The following is a 13,475-nucleotide window of genomic DNA, read 5'->3' as shown; positions in this document are numbered from 1 at the left end:
GTCTATGAAACGAGGCTTCTCCTTACTACATGCCAGGTCTTCTGATACTCTCTATTGTGCTGATGTCCTTAAAACGTAGACCTTACCCCCTACTTTATAATTCAGTTTGAAAAGTAGTGAGCTAACGACCCCACTACACTGTCAGCTCAACAACTTCCTCATGGTAGTTATTTTTGTTTTACCGGTTTACAAATTATCAGCAATAACACTGTTAAAAAGGAATAAGCCTGTGTGACTCCAAGAGATCACCATGAGAATGTTCCCAGCAGCATTATCCTAAGAGCTCCACACTAGAAACTATCCACATACCCAAGGGAACATTCACTTAATGAACTACTACTCACCAAGGAGAACCAATGATCTACAGCTATGCAACAATATGGATTCATTTCTTTTTTTTTTTTTTAAGACTTTATTTATTCATGAGAGGCAGAGAGAGAGAGAGAGAGAGAAAGAGAGAGAGAGAGAGAGAGAGGCAGAAACACAGGCAGAGGGAGAAGCAGGCTCCATGCAGGGAGCCCGATGTGGGACTTGATCCCAGGACTCCAGGATCCCAATGGATTCATTTCTTAAACATGACGTTGCAAGAAAGAAGCCAGCACAAACCAGTACAACTGGCACGATTCCAATTGCACAAAGCACAAGAACAGGCAAATCCATCTCACGTTGCTATAAGTTGGGAGAGTGGTTATCCCTAAGGAGAGGTAATAGATGTTAGTGGGCATGAAGGGTGGAGGGCTTCTGGGATACTGGGAATGTTCTATTTCTTGATTTGGGTGCTGGTTACATGGATGTGATGAATTGTGATCATTCATTAAGCTGTATATTTGTGATAGGTGTACTTTTCTGTATGTATATTATACTTCAATAAAAAGTATTTTACACACTAAAAAAAAATGTACTGAGGGGACTAGGACTCAGTCACTGCCAGGCTTCAGGGCACAAACCTGGAGGCAGAGCAAGTTCGAGCAGCTCCCCACAGTAAAGAAGACGAGAACAGGCTGAGCCTCTAGGGCCTGGAGCAGAGAGACCAAGAACCCTGGGAGTTGTCTAGGACCAGGATGGATCCTGAAGCTCAGGAGCCATGAGGCCCAGAGGCCCATTCCTAGCTGCTCCAACCCTCCATTAACGAAAGATCTGAACAAACTGAAGCTCACTTCCAGGACACACATACATATGCAGCTGCCCAGAAACCTAGAAAAAGATGATGTCCTCAAAATGTATGTGATATTAACAATTCATCTTTTTTTTTTTTTTTTATGTAGAACAAAGCAAAATTAATTCTATTACTTCAAGGAATTGTGGCCTTAAGAATGAAAGACTAAAAACTAGAGTATTGCCAATTCTGTAGTAACTGTTGGGTGGTGAGGGCACACTATGTAATTTGACCCCAAGGGACAGAGCCTCTCTCTTCCTGATGTACATTGTGGTTTTATTTTTTTTTTAAAAAAAGGCTTTCCTTCTTCTTCTTCTTTTCTTTTTTTTAAAGTACTTAATGTCCCTCCAAACCAGGATTCCTCATCTGATGACCCGAGGGCTCCAGAAAGCTCTTTAGTCCTAGGTCATGGCCCTGGCCAGGAGTGGACTCTTGAACCATTTAATACACCTCTGAGATTAAAGAGATATTACACTCAGAAATCTTAGGTTCCAGAACTCAGAGGGCATTGAGGCCATCCAGTATAGAAATTTCACTTTAAACTATGAGCTCTAAAACGTGAATAGGCATAAAAATCATATGAGGTGCTTATTTAATGTTTCTTTGTTCATTTGGTACATTTCTATTTCTCCGTCTTCAATTTTTTTTTAAAAAAGATTTTACTTATTTATTAATGAGAGACACAGAGAGAGAGAGAGAGGCAGAGACACAGGCAGAGGGAGAAGCAGGCTCCATGCAGGGAGCCAGATGCGGGACTCAATCTCCGGTCTTCAGGATCACACCCCGGGCTGAAGGCGGTGCTAAACTGCTGAGCCACCCGGGCTGCCCTCCGTCTTCAATTTAACTGGTTCTCTTGTCTGTCCTTTCCAATCTGCTGTTAAACCCATCCGGTACATTTTTTACTTCAGATACAGTTTTAGTTCCAGAATTTCCATGTGGTACACTTTTTATAGTTTCTATTTCTCTGATGAGATTTCATATTTATTCAATTACAAGCATATTCCTTTAGGTCCTTGAGCATAAAAGAGCTACTCCTTGTTTACTGCAGTGCCTGGCTGGCTCAGTCAGTGGTTCTTAATCTCAGGATCATGAGCTTAAGCCCCATGTTGGGGGCTTTTTTTTTTTTTTTTTTAATTCTTATGTATTTATTCATGAGAGACACACAGAGAGAGGCAGAGACATAGGCAGAGGGAGAAGCAGGCTCCCTGCAGGGAGCCCAATTCAGAACTCGATCTCAGGACCCTGGGATCATGACCTGAGCTGAAGGCAGATGCTCAACCACTGAGCCACCCAAGTGTCCCAGGTATAAAGATTCCTTAAAAAAAATAAACTTAAAAAAAAAAAAAACCTTAAAAACAAAAATCCTTGTCTGCTAATTCTAACATCTCACTCATCTTGGGATTCATCTCCACAGATTACCATTGCTCTTGAGTAGGATTAATGTTTTCCTCTTTCTTCTTATGTTTACTAACTTTGGATCATCCTGGACATTGTAAATGATATGCTGTTGAGACTCCGGATTCTGTTATACTTCTGGAAGAGACAGTGTCCGTTTGTCTGCTTGAATAGTCTGTTGGTCTGGCTGTGCCCCAACTGCAAACTTGGTCGTCCCTGTGGGGGACAACAGCTGCCTCTTTGTTCAGTTCTTCAGCCTCAGCTGGGCTGCTAAGGGCCTGTCTCACACACATACAGTTCTAGGGCCAACTAGAGATGAGAACAGTTATACACAGAGCTTGGGGCTCCCACTATGTTGGCTCTTCACTTTCCAGGTGCTGCTGTGGTAGCTCTGAACTCTGTCCTCTGGTTATTCAAGCCGGTGTGCCTGAAAGTTTACTGAGTTTTAGCCTCTTATTTGGTGTCAACTGGGGCTTGCCCTGAGGCTGACAAGCTCTAATACTCGAAAGCCTATCTAGTGCCTTTGACATTGTCCACATGGCTCCTTCTTCCGAGCTTTACCTCTGCCTGTTTGGGGGTTGCTCTTTGGTGCCTTCAAGTAGTTGTTCTTGATCGTTTGCCTAGCATTGGTAGTTGTTTTCTACGGGAGGGTTGGTCTGATACCAGTAACTCTGCCATTACTGAAGAACCCAAGCCTTGGGGTGTTTATGTAAAAAGACAGTGTCAGAAGCCATTCCCAGGGGATACTGATGAAGCAGGCTTGTGATGAGGCCCAAGCAGCTACGTCACCAGAAGTGCTGCAGATGACTCCACTGATCACACTTTGAGAAACAGCACACATTTCATGGCATTTCCGAGTCTTTCCATCTCTGCTCAAATACTTCCTACCACGTTGATTCCTTTCTACTTATGCACATACTCATAGAAAATCTAACTCAAGCTATGTTTACTTACCACAGAAAAACTACAAACAATTTACAACAACCAGCGTTGGTGACACAGTAAAGCACGGATCCTCAGGAAGGAGTATAACCTCAGGCTTCATGCAGTGGCCTGCAAGGCACATCATAGAGCCACAGGAGTGGCAGGGAAATTCCAAAGACAGTGAACTGAAGCCATCTAATCAAGAGACAGTAGGATTGTCCTTTAGAAGGCGGCTTATAGAGAAGGTTCCCTTTGGGATGCCAATGCAGTGAGCTCCAAGACAGACTCTAGTCAGATTGGCAGGGCTTGAGAAAGTCTGCAAACTGGAATTCTGGGTGAATTCTGGCTCCCCCTTATAGTAGACTAATTTTAAGCTCAAGGACAGACCACACCTACTTTTTTACCACTACAAGCTCAGTACCAACACACTGCCCAATGGACTAGGCACTCAATAAATATTTGCTAGGTGAACAAAAGAATGAAACTTCTGGGGCCAGAGGTTATCAGGTGAGTAAAGGCATCAGGCATTAGAGAGAAAAAGCTCTCCCATGGAGGCTCTATGAGGAAGTAAAACCAAAACCAAAACAGCCCTAACGGGTCAGTAATTGGACACAACCAAGTCTGGAAGACTGCAAAGGCTGGCCTTCCTCAATTTTCCCACCAAAGGGAGTGCTCAATTCTTGAACTTATTTTTCTCACACTTGTATCAGAGGTACACTTACTGTAGAATTTTCTCGAAGTTCAGAATCTGTGGACAGAAGGCTCAAGTCACTCAGACAAAGTGAATGATTTGTATCCTGTGAAGGAGAAAAATTTCTAACTGAGTAACAAAAAAATCAGGATTTATAGTAGCATAGCAAGTAATAAAACAGTTGATCACAATGTCCCTACAGTTCCAAATGTCTAGATTTATTACTTGGAGAGGTAAAAACCATCCAAAGCAAGGGCTCTGTGAATTATTTTAATTTTTAAAATCCTGAGATTCTTAAAAGAATGTCTTATGTTTTTTTAAAGAATGTCATATTTCTTAAAGATGATTAATAAAGAGTTTAAGAATTATCTCATGACTCAGGCTCCAGATTAACAAAAGCTGTAATAATAGCAAATTAATAATATTTGTATAATCAGTCTTACCATTTACAAAGCAATTTCACATGTTCTCATCTGCTATTCATATAAACCTGAAGTATTATTTTATATTCCCTTTTTAAATATGAGAAAGTTAATGCTAAGACTGGTAGTGAACTGTCCAAAATCACACAGCTAATTAGCAGAACACAAACCCAGTGCTTCTGATGAGAAGTCCATCTTCCATTGCATCACTGTGTCCCCAGCACCTCAGGGATCCTTACTCAGAGCAGAATTGAGGCTTTATACTTTCCCACTATGACTGCCTAGACTAACTCTGAACTTTGGATTCCTAGGATGCCAGCTGCAATTTACCACACACTTTAAGTGGTAACTCTGCTTACCTCATGGGTCAGATGTTCCCATTCATACATGCGTTCAACAAATATTCACTGAGCGTCTACTATGTATTAGGCACTGTTCTAGGCCCAAGGATACAATAATGAACAAAACAAGGTCCCTGCCACCACAGAGCTTACATGGGAGGGGTGAGGGGGGATGGAGAGGGTGACAAAATCCCCAAAGAATACAAGATGATGCTAAGTGCTATGGAGGGTAAAGGAAATAGAGACGGCTGGGGCAGGAGATGCCCTTTTATTAGACCAGGGAAGGCTTCTTAGATAAGCTGGCTTTTGGGCAGATACTGAAGAGAAGAGAGCATGGGTCATGCACATATCTGGGAAAAGTGTTCCAAGCAGGGGGCACAGCAAATACAAAGGCCCGGGGGCAGGGATTGGCTTCCCTTGTTCCAGGCACCACAAGGAGGACAGTACAGCTAAAGTGAGAGGAAGAGAAGTAAATGAGGCCAGAGACCAGAGTCTATAGGGCCTTGTGGGCCACTGTACAGATTCTGACTTTTGCTGTAAGTGATGGAAGAAGCTACCGGAGAGTTATGAACAGAGGACAGAAATTATTTGCCTTATGGTTTAGAAAGATTGCTCTGGGTGAAATATGTAGACCAGTCTGTGTCAGGGCAGGGTGGGAGTGAGGAGAAGGGGGAGGTTCGAGGAAGACCACCTAGTGGTTACTGCAGTAATCCAGACAAAAGCTGACACCAGCCTGAACAAAGTATCAGAAGTGATCAGATTCCACATCTATTCTCATGGTAGAGCTGAGACTTTGTTGACAGACGTAGGGTATGAGGGGGAAAAAAGACGTATCAAGAATGACTCCAAGATTTTTGGCCTGTGCCACTGAAGACACAGAGGTGCCATTTACTAAGGTAGGGACCCACAGGCCAAGGTGGTTTGGACATATCACATTAGAAAAGACTGAGGATTTCTGGGTTGAAAAAGGAGGTTGAAAATATATCATCTTCCTCAACTTACAGTGCAGCTATGTCCTGATAAACCCATCCTAAGTCAAAAAATACATCGAACACCTCCTTTTCCAAACCTCACAGCTCAGCCCAACCTACCTGAAACGCGCTTAGAACACTTACATTAGCCTATAGTTGGGCAAAATGATTTAACGCAAAGATGATTTTATAACAAAATGCTGACTAGCTCATGTAATTAATTGAACACTGTACTGAAAGGGGAAAAAATAGACCAACAGTTGAATGGGTCTGTTGTGTATCAGTTGTTTACCCTTGCTATTGCAGGGCTGATGGGGGGTTATGACTCGTTCCCACTGCCCAGCATCACAAGAGAGGATCATACATATCACATCTCAGCCTTTTGGCTAAGATCAAATGAAGAGAGGATCATACCACCTGCTGTTAGACCGGGAAAAGATTCAAATCAAAATTCAAAGTATGGTTTCTAGTGAATGCATATCATTTTCGCACCCATAAAATCAAATCATTCTAAGTGGGGACTGTCTGTACAAGTGTAGAGTTCAGGAAGAGATCCAGGCTGGAGATCTTTATTTAGGATTCAGAGGCAATCTAGATGGCACTGAAAGCCTGAGACAGGAGAAGCTTCCCACCACTGGGGACTGAGCTGTGAGCTGTGAGAAGACCTGAGCACCATGCACTGGGCATCCCAGTGCTTAAGGGGCTGTCACCAATTAAAGTGTCCTTGGCTTGTCACATGAATAAGAAGACTGATCATGACTTAATACATGCAGCTTAGTAAGCAAAGACTCTCAGATCTTAGTATTTTTATCTGGCTTTCCAGAAGAAGAAACCAAGGCGCAAAAAAAGCCATCTGCCTAAAGGCATCCATCTGATCGGCAGCGGAGCTCCAGAGGCCACAGCCTTCACAGCTCATGTTATTTTGCCTCTCACAACATAGGGGTCAAGAACCAGGCTCTGGAATCAGACTGCCTGCCTAAATTAGACTAATTACAAACTCTGGATACTCAGGCAGGTAATTTAATTTCTCCCTATCTCAAAAGTTTCTTTATTGGTAATATGAGGCTAATAATAGCACTGACCTTACATATCTCTTCTGAGTGAGACAGTCCATATAAAAGCACTTAACATCAAATTTGGCACAAGGTAAACACTCAGTAAGTGTTAGTTATTATTACTAATAAGATACATGGGCAGAAATCTGTTGGAAGGGATCTTCTGCTGTTTAAAAATTGGAAACCACAGAATTTAAATACGCTGTCTCTCCCAAAATCGAAATCAGTATTACCTAATGATTCAAAAGGGGGACAGTGAGCTTCAGTTTCTTTATCTTTGAAATAGTAAGATAATAATACTCACTTCCTAGGTTTAAGAAACATACATAAGTGCCCACCACCACAATAGAAGTAAAACCAGTAAATTTCTCCCAGGACCTCTCCAGAACAGAGCTGCAGAGGAGAGGGAGATATGGTGGAGGGACTTGGCAAAGAACAAACTGTCCAAAACTCTGCAGAGGCATGTTCTGTGGTTCAGCACTTCCCACCAGTGCCTCTCAAACCTTCTGGCCTATGGACAATTCAAAAGGGCAAGAAACCTTCCAGACTCTACCTGGTTCTCCAATGACAGATTAAACAGACATGAGAGGCAAAACATTAATCTGTGTTCCAAATGCAACCACAGATGTACATTTCATAAACACAAATGAGAAAATGAGACCCATTTAGAGCATCTGGTTGACCCTCTGGAAACATGTGAGACCTTTGGTTTCAAGGCATACCTGATGGGAAGGAGGCAGAGCTGAATCAAAAGCTGAAGCACAGGGCACGGGCTGAAATTTCTGCTTGCACCACCCCATCACAAAGATACAGATCTTGACCCTGATTTCTTCCCTCTCACTGACAGACACATAGAGAAGACATTTTGCCCTTTTATTTTGATATACAAACAACTGTTGCTGTTCTGTGCTGCCTAGATCAAAACAAGAGACAAAACACTGCGCACCTCTGATCCATTGTGATTTGGAAGTGCATTGTATGAGTGTCCTTTGTTGTCATGACCTTTCATGTGACTTTTGAGACTGTATTGAGTGCTAAATGTTTTCTCACAGCCATTACTGGGGCAGAAGAAGGGTCTTTCACCTGCAAGAATGACAAGTAGTATTAGTATTTCCATAACATTATTTCACTGGATTTAGACACCTACTCTTCCCTAATAGGGGAAGTAAATATTCCTACGAGGGTTCAGGTAATAGTTGTTAAAAGTTGGAAAAATTACATGTTAACTATCTCCATCCTAAACCTTAATGTAGAGCAAAATGGCCTGCTCCTGGCAAGTTTAAAGACAAGAGTAGTTTTTTTTCCCCTCACAGGTTCTTTGAGAATCTCTGTACTGGTTTCATTTCTTTTTTTTTTTTTTTCTTTCTTTCTTTCTTTCTTTTTTTTTTTTTTAAAGATTTTATTTATTTATTCATGAGAGACACACAGAGAGAGGCAGAGACATAGGCAGAGGGAGAAGCAGGCTCCCTGAGGAGAGTCTGATGTAGGACTCGATCCCGGGACTCCAGGATCACAACCTAAGCCAAAAGCAGACTCTCAACCACTGAGCCACCCAGGTGCCCCACTGGCTTCATTTCTTAAGGCTGGATTCCTGAGTCCAACTTTTACATCCTTTTACCTCTGAAAGAAACAAATATTATAGGTGAAGGCTACACTGATTTAGGCTTGCTCTCTCCATGAAGCTCTACCGTTCTCCAAAGAAACATAGCTTGATGAAGGTTAAAAAAAAATCAGCTTAAACTCACCAGTATGTGTACGGACGTGAGTTTTAAGGTGGTGGCTTGCTGCAAATGCTTTCCCACAGCCATCATGATCACACCTAAGTAAGTTGTTTAAGCAAAGAGAAACAGCAGTCATTAGGTAAATAGGCCTTTATCTTCAACATCTCTTATAAATACAAGCTCAAACTAAAACAAATGTTCAGAACACTGAGATCTGATTGAGGAAATTGGTTTTAGAGATGGAAAATGAAGACAGGTCATTGAAAAAAGTGACAAATCTGGGAACAGAGGGAACTGATGGTCCAGGATAAATATTTCTTCTCCTACAAGTAAGTCACATGTTGAGAGCTCTGACAATAAGAGCTTAAAAAAAAAAAAAAGCTTTTTGATGAATTACTTAACAGAATTCTATTGACAATCAGAGCTGATACGGAAAATCTACTGCCAGTGGAAAACTAGGAATGTCAATAGTGGGTAGAGAAGCTCTCACAAAGGCAGGAAGCCTAAATATAACACCAAAACAAAATCACTCCCAACTACATTGGCCATATGATATATAATATATAATGGTTGTAATGACTTATTTATAACCTTCAGTGTCAAGACCCACTTCTCTCTCTTTTACTTTCTTGATAACCAGAGCTGGAAGAAATCTTTCCCTCCTGAGAACTCCTGAGCCATTTATCTATGTTCTTCTTTTATGGCACCTGTAATTTCCAATATTATTTTATCTCTATGTGTATACATTTGTTATCTGTTCTCCTAGATTATAAACTCTGAAGGGCAGGGTCCATGTAGTCCTTTATATCTGCCGTAGTTCTTGCACATAGCAGGCTTGTAGTTCTTGCATATAGCAGGCTTCCAATAACTATTTATATGAATGAATGCATTTTCTTGTAAACCAAAGTATTTTATTTCTTTAAGTAGAAAGCTTCTCTGGAGCATTTTACTTCTTAATAATACATAATCATTGTGTCTAAAGTCCCATCTAATATTTAAGAAAAATTAGCAGTTTTAATCATCACAAAAATGCATGTGACTGAATAGAAATTAGAGTCCCCTCGACAGCCTTATGGGGTAAAAAGTAACCCAAGCTTCACAGAATCTGGAGAGTAACTAACTAGAATCTAAATACTCTCGCTTTTAGGGATGCCTGGCTGGCTCAACCTGTAGAGCATGCAACTCTTAATCCGGGGTTGTGAATTCAAACCTCATGTTGGGCATACAGCTTACTCACTCATGTACTAATTAATTAAATAAGTAAATACTCTTGCTGTTAGAGGGATTACAATTCAGGAATGAAACTTTAATTTTAGAACACCATTCCATTTAATTGGTATTTAAGAGTGGACTGTCCCTGAAGACAGGGGCACCATCAAAGGATCCTGATAAGGAGATGAGAGACTTGAGAGGGGAAAGGTAGCCCATGTGATGCCATGTATGTAACAGCAGTCTCTTCTGCCACAATTTGGAGACAAGGTTTATGGGCAATTTTTAGTAATACATCTGTATTATATTTAGGGGGAATCCTTACAAACTGATAATCTTATTAAGAAAATGTCATATTAAAAAAGAAAAGAAAATGTCATATAATCATCCCAAACTTGTTTTTGAACCTCTACTGAATGCCCAGAACCATGCCACAAGCTATAAGCAGAGAAGAAGGTAGATCATACAAGTCCTTCCTTGAAAGTTACACATTTATGTGTGGGTACATTCAATATACATATGTGCACACATATGTAGAGACTGAAATATACAGACAAAAATGGATGCTCCTATATGCGTGTGTATACACACGTATTACAAGACAACAACAAGCAACAAAATACCTGCATTCTTATCCCCTCATTTCCCCTCTCATCTCCTCCACTCCCCACCTAGATTTTTAGATTGCTCTCCCTTTTGCTGTGCTCAAAGCTGTGTGGGCACCTCGGTCTCATATACTGTCTGGTTACTTGTGGTTCTTTCTCACTAGACGATGTTCCTGAGAGAAGAGCGTGTCTTAGTATTTCTCTAGCACTGATAAGTGCCTCCCACGTTGAGTTTCAACAAATGCTCATTGAAAAGGGGAAACCCTGCGGCAGAAAGGCCATCATCACAGTCCAAAAGAAGGATGCTCTTAGAATCCGTCATTACTCCTGTGTGGAGTAGTTGGTTGTAGCTATGTTGGGGAGAGCCAACGCTGCCAAAGAACTGACAGGGGCAGTTTTCTTTCTGCTCTGAAAAATGTCAGGGCACATGAAGAGACCCAGCCACACCTGGTCAGTGACAAAGGGAAGGGAAAATTGTGAGACTTACCGAAATGGCTTTTCTCCTGTATGGGTTCGAATGTGCTTCCTCAGATCACTGAGTGTGGTGAAGTACTTGCTGCAGCCTTCAGATTCACAGTTAAACGTTTTCCCTGTGTGAAGCCTCTGATGTGCTTTCAGCCTGCAAGATGTTCCACAGAGAAAGTCCCTTTGTCATTTGCATAATGTACTATAGAGCCTCCCCACTCATGTCAGCTTAACGTGCTTCAGGATCCAGGGCATAAGAATTCCATATCCATTATACAGCAGCATCCAAAATTGTTTACTTGAAGAGAAATTCAGAAAAGTGTGTAGCTTAGCAGTAGGAGTGTGACTCTGCAGCCAGACTGCCTGGGACTCAAATCCCGGACCCATTTCCTACTGGATGGGGGGGCCCTGAGCCAGTTACAAAACCTCTCTGTGCTTCCACTTACTTGTCAGCTGCTGTGAGGATGAACACCCAGAATAGTGCTTCACACACAGTAAGAGCTTCTTAAGTGTTAGCTATTGCCGTGTTTGTTACTTTGGACCCAAAGCTGAAGAAGACATGGTTTCCTGATACAAATGGTGTAAAAGGGAACTGGCTAACAAGTGGTAGAAAAAAGTTATCTTCAAAGCGAGAAAGGACCAAAAGTTGACAGAAGCCTCAGTACAGGCCCTGAGCCAAGAGGAGTCAACAGGCCAAGTATTAAAATCCCCAGGCCCATAAAAGCGGTGGTTGCCGTCAAAAAAATAATAATAATAAAAATAAAATAAAATAAAATAAAATAAAATAAAATAAAATAAAATAAAATAATAAAATAAAATAAAATAAAATCCCCAGGCCGGTATTTGAACACAAATATATTATAATTTTTAATTAACCCCTTTTATGTCAATTTTTAAGTAATAAGTTCCTCCAGCGAATGTTAAACAGTTGAGCACCGCTGTGCTCTTCATTTATTTAATTATTTTTTATTATTTTTTTAGGTAGGCTCCATGCCCAGCATGGAACCCAGCAGGGGGCTTGAACTCATGGCTCTGAGACCAAGAGTCAGTGGCTCAAGCAACTGAGCCTCCCAGGCGCCCCCTTGCTGTGCCGTTTAAAACCCTGGCAGTACAAATCTGCACAGGGCTAGGGGAGGGCTCTGCAATCACAAGGCCAGGGTCAGAAGCTGGAGAAGAGGCCTGTACACACCTGTACAGCGTGTTGAATGCCTTCTCACAGCCCTGCACGTCGCACTCAAATGGCTTCTCCTTCGTGTGCACTCGCACATGGATCCTGAGGCTGTAGGAGGTGAGGAAGGCCTTGCCGCAGCCCTCCTGATTACAGACAAAAGTGTACTCTCCTCGGTGAGTCTTCTGGTGGGTGCGCAGGTTGCCTGCTGTGCTGTAGGTGCGGGGACAGCCCTCAAAGGTGCACTGGTACCGCTTTACCTGGCAGACAAAGAACACCTCATCAATAGGACAAAAGAGCTGCCGAGGGCCTAACTCCCTGCAGAGCCTGGCTCCCAGGAAATGTACACAACACACAGAGGTTTGTATCATAAACACAAAAAACCACCTCGAACACCAAAGCGGGGAAATCTTCCCATGGATCAAATCATGCCACAACAACAAATAATAAGTCATGGGGATGAGATAAGCTTGTACGCAGATGAATATTCTAAATTAATATAAAAAGGGGTTTTTCAGACTCTGGTATACATCTAGCCTCTAAAGGTGGGCCGCTCATAGTTACCTATACTGAAATAACATTTTGGCTTGTTTTGGGTTTCTTTCTGTTTTTAAAGATTTACTTATTTATTTAAGAAAGAGAGAGACAGACAGACAGTGTATGCGGGGTTGGGAGTGCAGAGTCTTAAGCAGACTCTGTGATGACTAGAGCCCGATGAGAGGCTCAATCTCATGACCCTGAGATAACCACCTGAACTGAAACCAAGAGTCGGACGCTTAACCAACTACACCACCCAGGCATCCGTTGGCTTTATTTTTTTTTTAATATTTATTTATTTATTTATTTATTTATTTATTTATTTATTTATTTATTTATTTATTTATTTATTTATTTATTTATGATAGAGAGAGAGAGAGAGAGAGGCAGAGACACAGGCAGAGGGAGAAGCAGGCTCCATGCACCGGGAGCCCGATGTGGGATTCGATCCCGGGTCTCCAGGATCGCGCCCTGGGCCAAAGGCAGGCGCCAAACTGCTGCGCCACCCAGGGATCCCGGCATCCGTTGGCTTTAAAGCTTGATTAAACACCCTGCCTTGTGGCACCCCACCTTGACTGGAACTGGCCAATGTTAAACTGAGTCTAAAGCATCCTGACATTGATACGCTCGGTCATCATGCAGTATATCCCTAGCATAGTTTCAAGTCTATGAAATAAAAACACTGTATCATGAATTTCTTGGAGTATTTACTAGTATAACAGTTCCCAAAATGCCAGCCTCTTGGTTTCACTTTCACCGCCAAACTTCTTAAGAGGGTAGCATACATGTGTGCCTCCATCTCCTTTGATGCCCAC

General features: G+C 41.9%; 1 protein-coding gene across 2 annotated transcripts in view; it reads right to left on the bottom strand.

Annotated features, from left to right (window-relative positions):
* MTF1 (metal regulatory transcription factor 1) overlaps positions 1-13,475 on the bottom strand; it is a 37,950-nt gene that overhangs the window by 9,153 nt on the left and 15,322 nt on the right. For both annotated transcript variants that reach the window (XM_025991719.2, XM_025991718.2), the window contains exons 3-7: positions 12,145-12,383; positions 10,978-11,109; positions 8,701-8,774; positions 7,902-8,038; positions 4,198-4,272 (exon numbers count right to left, since the gene is read on the bottom strand). In XM_025991719.2, coding sequence (XP_025847504.1) covers positions 4,198-4,272; positions 7,902-8,038; positions 8,701-8,774; positions 10,978-11,109; positions 12,145-12,383 — 657 coding nt within the window. The remainder of the gene's footprint in view (positions 1-4,197; positions 4,273-7,901; positions 8,039-8,700; positions 8,775-10,977; positions 11,110-12,144; positions 12,384-13,475) is intronic.

Source organism: Vulpes vulpes, chromosome 10 (genome assembly GCF_048418805.1).
Source record: "Vulpes vulpes isolate BD-2025 chromosome 10, VulVul3, whole genome shotgun sequence".
Taxonomy (NCBI): Eukaryota; Metazoa; Chordata; class Mammalia; order Carnivora; family Canidae; genus Vulpes; species Vulpes vulpes.
Note: the sequence above shows the minus strand (reverse complement) of the source record. Positions and strands in the feature narration are given on the sequence as shown.